This window comes from Photinus pyralis, unplaced genomic scaffold (genome assembly GCF_008802855.1).
Source record: "Photinus pyralis isolate 1611_PpyrPB1 unplaced genomic scaffold, Ppyr1.3 Ppyr1.4_LG9, whole genome shotgun sequence".
Classification (NCBI taxonomy): Eukaryota; Metazoa; Arthropoda; class Insecta; order Coleoptera; family Lampyridae; genus Photinus; species Photinus pyralis.
In genome coordinates, this window is record NW_022170878.1 from 17,037,900 (window position 1) to 17,047,123 (window position 9,224).

Here is a 9,224-nt window from a genome sequence, read left to right on the forward strand (position 1 = left end):
CCAACTTTATTAATCAATGTAACCACAAACAAACAAATGATACAAGTTGGTTTTAATTATGAGCGCCAGTCATGAATTCTTTCCGCCTCTGATTCCAGAACGTTCGGAAGAAAATTAGTAGGTACACGTGATCACTGGATGAACGTTTTGTTTATTTCCGTTGTGGCGTATTTTCAAATTTAAGTGGTACAAAAAAAATTACGATTACTGCAGTAGACACCCTAAATCAAAGAGAATATTGGTTGCAATGGGCCTAATAAAAACGGTACATACATTTTTACCGCAATTGGGAAAAGAAAACTTACGTTTTACTCTGAGGGCTCGATGCGCATCGCTGCTGAGAGTAATTAGCAAAACAAACACATGTATATGACTTCAGGGGCAATCTGTATTTGGTTTTTTTTCCTCTTGGTTCCTTTTTTCCTGGCTTTTCGGTTTGGATTTGCTCCGCGGAACCAATAAGTCGCGTGCGTAATACATTTGAACGCACAAAAATTCTGAGTTGTGTTCCAATTCCCTTCCCGATTTTGTCTCATGTTTATTGTGGACATAAAAGCCCAAAGCATAGAGTAAATAATATAAAGAGGTGTCATGGGATAGGATATTGTTGCAGTATAGAAAATCTTGTAAGGAAGTGTTGCTATCTTGTGCTGTTGTTTCGCTGAGCAGCATGTAACCTGTATTACCTATTTAAATACACTGACAAACAAAGTTGAGATTTGAATTACGTCATTACTTTGCACCAGACAGAGACCATGATGCTGTCAGCATTATATTTAATCACGGGAATGTGATATATGCTTCCTATGCAAGGAGTCTTTTAATTCTTTCAGGCCATAGACCTATTTATTTTATTATTTTAACGCCTTACCTTTACCCAATTACAAACTTTATTTGAATTTAGCTAGCCATGAAAATTAAATAGGTACAGTGAGAAAATATAACTGATTATGCGTATAATTTCTAACGTTTTTGTTGGATTAGCGGTACACGTAGACCGTTTTAACACTGCTTTAGCAATTTTGTGTGGAATTTACGCAAACAAGGTCCTTTTGCGCAATTCACAAATGTGGGAGTGCTGTAAGGATAGTTTATTTGTGAGAGAAAAGATCAATTCCATCCATACTACCATTGTATATAAAGATGTATAAATATTTCCTTTTTTGCCAAAAATCGACAGCACCAAAATTTCCCGGGAAAACACTTTTTCTTATTAATTTTGGTGCGTAGAATCCAAAACAATTCGTACTTTTTCGATTAGACTTCTCAATCAAAAGTTATAGACTAGAAACCAATTTCCAAAGAAAATTCAAAGGGCTGTAACTTTTGAACTAGTAGCCCAATCTTGGAACTGTTTGAAATTATGGATTCTACAGGCCACATTCTATAAGAAAAATTTTTTTCCGGGCGATCTGAGACAATTTTTTTTTCGCGCCTCAAAAAAAGGCAGTGTATTACCTTCCTTTTTGCCAAAAATCGACTGCACCAAAATGTCTCGGGAAAACACTTTTTCTTATTAATTTTGGTGCGTAGAATCCAAAACAATTCGTACTTTTTCGATCAGACTTCTCAATCAAAAATTCTAGACTAGAAACCAATTTCGAAAAAAAATTCAAAGGGCTGTAACTTTTGAACTAGTAGCCCAATCTTGGAACTGTTTGAAATTATGGATTCTACAGGCCACATTCTATAAGAGAATTTTTTTCCGGGTCGATCTGAGACAATTTTTTTTGGGGGCCTCAAAAAAAGGCAGTGTATAACCTTCCTTTTTTGCCAAAAATCGACTGCACCAAAATTTCTCGAGAAAACACTTTTTCTTATTAATTTTGGGGCGTAGAATCCAAAACAATTCGTACTTTTTCGATCAGACTTTTCAATCAAAAGTTATAGACTAGAAACGCATTCAAAAAATACTACATTGGAACTGATTCGGCACTGGGCAGTTCCGCACAGAAAAATCAGGAAAATTCTCTCTTCGCTGACCTACTTCCTGCTTTACGAAGATTGAATTACTTTTATGACTTGAAGATAAAGCAAAAATCTACGTAGGCGTAGATGACGATCACATTACAAGGCCATTTTCACTTTTATCTTAATAGAATTTGAAGTCGGACGTTTATGATTATGTAGATTACTTCTTATGACGTATGTGATGAAATTTTTCTGAAATACTTCTCGTCAATTTTCTTAGTGTAATTTAGTCCATGGTGCTCTACACACTCTGGATTTTGTTACATGGCAAATTTACCGACTCTATGGTGTTTCTAAGCACATAGGTGACGAAAACCTCAAAATTAAACCGAATTCTATACCAAGGCGCCACAGCATTGAAATTTCTTTTTTTTTGTAATGATAATTAAGCTACAGAACAAAGCGATACAAGCTTTATAAAGGAGGTCGATGGTGTCCGTCCGTGAACACGATAGGTAACTGCCAAACGCTTGGGCAGATTTGGTTCAAACTGTGCACAGAGTTGGCCTATACTTAATACTATATATCATGTGTAATAAACTTATTAAAAACGGGCCAAATCCAAGCACCCCGTACATGCATGTATTTCTCATGTTCAAAAACATGCACACAATAAATATGAAATTTTTTTGCCTATTGTACACAATATACGAATTTGAGTTTTCATAAAATAATTGTTACGTAAATCAGTGATGTCATTTAAAACGCTATGCCGTCTTGCGATGCAAATATAGCTAAGATAATGTTCTATAATGGGCATCATCAAACGATATGCAAAACTTTATTATTAAATGACAAATTGTGGTAGGTCAAGGTAAAGACCATCTTTCGTCAATGGCAGAATAAGCAGCACATTCATTATGCAAAATGTTGCTGATAAATAAAAGTATACATTTCAGGGTCGCGTGTCGCCCACTCCATTCTCCACTTATTAACGCACAGCGAGCTGAGATAACAACATTAACAAGCAGTGTTAGTATAATAATTTAGTTCACTATTCTTGAATTCAGAGGGAGCGTCGGCATTTGTTTTTCGCCATCTATGTTCAGAGATAGTCTCTCACTGCCACAAATTTATACAGCATGGAACCTCCTTATATTATTTACTCTATGCCCAAAGGTAGGAAAAAGAAGATTGAACAGTGTTGTCAATGAAGTTCTTTACGTCCGAGGACTAAGGTACAATTTGTTTTCGATCCAATATGTCGAACTATTGGGGATGCAGTGGTGTTCCAGAAGAACAGCGCCAAAATGGCGAAGTTGTTTGCATCCGAAAACGAAAAGATAAACTAATCAATTTTTGATTTCGAGATAAGTTCCTCGTTCCAATTTTAAATTACAGATTTAGATTTGAATCAGTTCAGGGGACAGGGATTATGCATATTGGAGGTACACAGTTATTATTATTATCATTTCATCCAATAACGATATGTAAATTGATCCACAAAATTTGGCTCGTCAAAATCTGCAGAACAATACGGTGAAGGATAAGCATCTTTTTCACTTCCCCGTAAAAAGAAAAGAAATAACAAAAAATGTCAGTCTATTATCTTTACATTTTCATCATTTACAAAAAAAAACACATTTTATGTGTTAACGCTTATAAGATAATCTTCGTAATTAAACCGGCCGCAATGGTAACACCGCCAACTCGTAACATAATCCTACCTAACTCTTTGCACTCGCTATACAGCTCAATCGCCAAAGGTCTGGACGACTTTATTTCTACGGTAGCGCTCGAATTGTTGCTCAAACAGCGCGGATGTTTGTTCATAATTTCTCCGGTGCTTTTGTGCAATTGGTTGATTAATTTACAAACAATAACCGGTTCGACTAGGCTTTGATGGTGCATGACAACCGAGTATCCTTTGGTGATGGGAACAGTAACGTTAAAGACCACAATACGAGCTTGAAAGTTAGAGGCAATCTGCACCGGATTCTGAGGAAGGCAAAGTATGTACCCTATACTGACATTTTGAATATCAATTCCGGACAAGGTCACCGACACCTGATCACCGGCAAACACGGTCTGTTGGCTGACTTCTTCGATCGATAATCCTTTAACCGTTGCCAGCTCCCTGCTCGGACATACCAGCACGCGTTCGCCCAAGCACAAGGTGCCAGTTTCGACGCGTCCGGATACGCAAAAGTTCGATCCAGTACTCTGGTGAAAAACACAAGGTTCAGGTTCACAACGAATCCTTTACAGAAATTTACCTTAAAAACGTCATTGATCGAAAATCGAAACGGTTTCGCCACTGGCCGCTCTGGCGTTCTAAAGTTATCTACAAAAACCGCGTGAGTGTTCAACTAACAACGGAAGTCTCTTACCTATCACGTCGAGTAAGCACGGGCCGGAGTACCACTGCAACAGCTCGCTTTCCGTAGGCTTCCTGATCAAGTTTTGACCAGTGAGACCGCTGCACGGTACAAACGCAACGTCGCTCTCCTTGAAACCGGCGTGTTTGAGAAACACTTTAAGTTTTTGGACAATTTCGTTAAACCGCTCCTGCGACCACATGACCGTATCCAACTTGTTTATGGCGACGGCCAACTGCCCCACACCTAGGGAACGTACAAGTAGAGCGTGCTCGCGCGTCTGACCGCCGAAATCGAAACCGGTCTCGAACTCGCCTCGAGTTGCGTCGACGACTAGTAGGGCGACGTCCGCCTGACCTGCTCCCGAAATCATGTTCGGTATGAAATCCTTGTGACCGGGTGCATCTAATAAAGTTACCTGCGAAATAAATCTGCATTATCTGTTCAGTTGTGCTAACGTGTAGCTTTTTTCTATTGCTCTTCTAGTATAAAAACAGTCACGTCAATCATCGCAGTGGGCGGCTACCTGCGACTGTTTTTATACTAGACGACGTGTAGTGATTAGGAAGCACAATGAACTAAACCATGTGACCAATGACATTCTTGTTTCCGTACGTTTTTGCGCTTACCAATTTTGTCTCGGTTTCGAACTGCGAACGCCCCACGTCCATAGTAATACCACGATTCCTCTCCTCGCCAGTTTCGTCCAAAACCCACGCGTACATGAAACTCTGCTTTCCGACCTTTCGACTCTCTTGCTCGTACTTGTGCATAGTTTTTTGGTTTACCTGAAAATTTCGGCTTGACTCTCGAAATTCGCGACAAGTCGAGCGCTTACCTGGCCTAAAGCGCACAGCAGGTGTCCCATTAGCGTCGATTTGCCCGCATCGACGTGTCCTATTACTACCATGTACAGGTTTTCCTTGGCGCCTCCCCGTTCCTTTTTGTACTGCTCGTTCGCGTCCAACTTGCTGTCCTTCTGCTTCGCGCCTTTGGTTTCGTCATTTTGGTCCGGCGCGTTCACCGGCGTCACTCTTCCCGAAGCGGGCGATTGCGACCTGGGAGTTACGTTTAATCGTGTCACCTCTTTTTGGACCAAGTCAAAACCTTTCGTTACGTTCGTGGTTTTGGGTCCCGGCGTGACCACTTTAATATTGGACGAATCTACATCTTTTGGTATGGCTGCTGCTATTCAAAAACAAGGGAATTTCATTTTAACCAGAAACGTTTAAATAAATTAAGGGGCGGGGAATAGGTAACATTTTCGTGTGAAAAAATGGATTATTATGAAAACCTTGCCAAGATGAAGTGCCTAATAGACCCTTTTACTTAACCTCTCGATATTATCATAGTTGGTACCATTTGTACCTCTCGTTTCAGGGACCTCGCTGCACTCGGAAGAATGGTGACGGTCATTCTAGGAACCACAATGTAAGAGCTTTTTACAGAAAGGTGGTGGAACAGTGAGTTCAACGTTCCTTTACCCACCAACTTTCTGCGTCAATCTTTGAAGAGTTTGTGGATCAAATGTGACAAACCAATATACAGGGTGTCAAAAAAATTGCGTTTTTTTATTTTTTTCACCATAACCATAACGACACCATAACAAATATCATCAAGAAGGTCATTTAGGCCAATCATAGCGCGTAAAATTTCACTTTCACTTTCTTAGTTAAAAGCGAAGGAAATTTTTTTATACAAGTTTCTTTCAAGTTGTTTTCAACGGGCTCAAGTAATAAAGTTATCTGACCTAAGCTCATTTTTTAATGGAACACCCTGTATATTTTATTTTGAAAAGATAGCATTTAAAAATATAACACTATTCAATATTAATGGCATTAGTGCAGAAAGATTCAACAAATTATTAAAATTATCGATGAATTGCTCCATTATTATTAAAAATTCAAAAACCTTTTTGGTAATGTTTTGTATTTTCTTTAAATAATTTAAACCTTTTTTTAAAATTCCAACCCGTTTTTAACCTTGAATTTTTTGAATCGCAAATCATTTTGCATATATTTCTGGTGCGTTATATTTTTGAAACGTCAATGACAAACACACAGACTTTTTTTGGACGGAAAATGGAGTCGGGCAAGGATGTCTGCCAAGTGCAACCCTTTTCAACATTTATGTGGCCGACCTGGAAGAAGCATTAAGAAAATGGCAAGCAGGAGGAATAAAAATTGGAGAACAAAAGATATGGTCATTAACATACGCGGATGACATGGTGCTCCTTGCAACAAAGCAATCAGAAATGAAGGAAATGATCACACAGGTAGAAAGGTACGCAAGAAGAAAGAAATTCAAATAAACACAGAAAAATCAAAAATAATGGTTTTTACAAAAGGAAGAAAGAAGGATAAGGGCGAGACATCGTGGAAAATCGAAGGAAGAGAAATAGAAGAAATTTCGGAATTTAAATACCTTGGATCGAGGGGTGGCTCACTAAGGTATTATGGTGTACACTTGGCTGGTATTATAATACGTAGTACAGTACTCAATACTGTTTTTTAGTATTATTAGTAATACCGTTTATATTCTGTAATACAAGTACTATTGGTATTATGAAGGTATTATTATTATGTTGGTATTATTGGTATTATGTGGGTAATATTAATATTCATCCAAGTATTACGGGTATTTTTCTTATTAATTCCAATATTAAGTAGTGCTTCGAGATCGTACGTGTCTAATGCGCACATGCGTGTATAGCTTAGCAATCTCCGCAATTGCCCTCTGACGGCTGAGTTTCAACGTTCATGTCGCTGCGGAAGTCCCCCCAGTCCCCCCTCTTCAAAAATTCTAAATGGCAACCCCATACTTGTGACACATCGTTGGAAAGCTACTGAAAAATGCTTTCCAGTGATAATAATAATATTTAATAATAATATCTATTAGTATTTTAGTGCGGTTCTTGCGAAAGCACTAAAATAAACGTGAAAAGATTTACAATAAGCCAAATACGTTTTAAGCTAAGGTTTTACAAATTGATAGAATTCGTCCATATTATAAAACAATTTGATACCAATAATTCCTTTAAATTTTGTTTATAGTTTATTTTTTTCGAGGATGTATTAATAAAACGTGATAGCGAGTTAAAAATTTTAGTTGCATTGTAACAAAAGTTGTGGTACCAATAAAGTCAATATTCATTAAGACAAGTTAACAAAAATGTAATAATTAAGTAACAAATAAAAATAAAAATTAACCCATGCCTATGTTCAAGATTTGGTTGCTAAATTGGAAGAAACTGGATTTGTTTTCACTAAAAAAAGAAAGCAACCAAGATTGCTTAATGAAGACATCGACTGATGTTAGTGAAAACCGTGAAAACATTAAGTATAATAATTTATAATAATATTTACTATAATAATAATTATAGAAAAACAGTGAAAATGATAATGTGTTCTACACAAATTATTACCCAACATAGTAGGTATTATTCGGTATTAATGGTATTACTGACAGTATCTTCGATATTATCCAGTATTATTGATATTATCTGGTATTAAACCAAGTATTATTAGTATTATTTGGAGTTATTTTATATTATCAGGTAGGTATTATTGGTATTATCTGGTATTCTTGAGTAATCTTTAGTATTATGGTATTATAGACAAAATAATACCGTTTTTGTATTATGGTGTACACAATTTGAGCTTGTGAGCCACCCCTCGCCTTGGATACACACTAATGAAAAACGGAGGACCAAGTGCTCACACAAGACAAATGAAGAAAAAAGCAAATGGATTAATACCGCAGATATGGAGCATAGCAGAAAGAGAATTCAAAAACAACTATAGAATCAAGAAAATGATGTTCGACTACCTGATCAAAAGCACAGTGGGACAGAAATATGGGGGTGGAAGGAGATAGAGGACATTGAGAGAGGAAGTAAATATACCAATGAATAAGAAGGAGAGAGACAAAGATAACCAATTACAATACCAAATCAATGAAATAGAAAATAGCACCTACAATTATACCACGTACAAAGAAATAAAAACATTACACTTGCCAAAATATCTACAGAAGAACAAAAATATAAAAACTATTGCAAGATTTAGATGCGGAAATGAAAACAGGACCGGGAAAAGGTGGAAGGAAGAAAAGTGCAGACTATGTAAGGAAGAAACGGAGACGATAGAACACGTGATATACCTACAGATGCAGCAAAGCCAGGACAAGCAAAACAGTAAAGGAAATATTATAGGAAGATGGAAGAGGAATCGACTGGATCGGAAGGACGTTGTAGAGCAGAGAGGAAGCGAAAAGAGAGGAAGCGAAAAGAGAGGAATAAGAATAAACATTATGTAGCTATTTCGGATGTTGTACTACTTAGTATCATATATATGCTATTGTAACTAGGGTTAATAAATAAATTGAAAAAATTGTAATTGTGAATTGTAATCTGATGAATTAGGATTTAATTTGTGAATTAATTCCTTATTAATATTGTGTCACTTTTTTCAAAACCTCTACAACTGTAAATCTATTATGCATGCAAATAGAACTACGAAATTTCACCATTTTCTATAACGATGTGCTAACTACACCGCTTCCGAAAAGTCTTGAACTTACACTAGTCCGGGAAATAGAGACTGAAAATGGACCATGTCCTGCACAACGAGAAGTAGTTCCAATTTTTTTTGCATGTCATGGAAGAATATCTGGGGGTTAAGAATCCAAGTTTTCGACCTTCCACCCCTTGTGCTTCCCCCGTACCACCCTTAAAACCAAAGAAATTTGGTTGGTTTTTTAGTTTTTCAATCATATCTTTGTATAACTTCACTTTACAAGAAAATATTGTTATCAGAAATTGTAGATAGTAGTTAAACAAGGAGAGTTCTGGCACAATGTAAATCTCCATAAGCGCAATGCTAAAGTATGGGTTCATTTCAGTGACAAAAACTCACTTTTTGGATCGGTCTTGAT

At 37.0% G+C, this 9,224-nt stretch overlaps 1 protein-coding gene across 1 annotated transcript; it reads right to left on the bottom strand.

Moving 5' to 3' along the window:
• Nucleotides 1-3,496: 3,496 nt before the first annotated feature.
• Nucleotides 3,497-5,481, bottom strand: LOC116180811 (HBS1-like protein; the record flags this gene model as incomplete). Its single annotated transcript, XM_031500941.1, has 5 exons — nt 3,497-4,134; nt 4,188-4,255; nt 4,302-4,707; nt 4,919-5,077; nt 5,128-5,481. Coding segments are annotated over 5 exons (1,551 nt in total), but the record flags the coding sequence as incomplete, so codon positions are not given.
• Between the last annotated feature and the right edge of the window lie 3,743 nt (nt 5,482-9,224).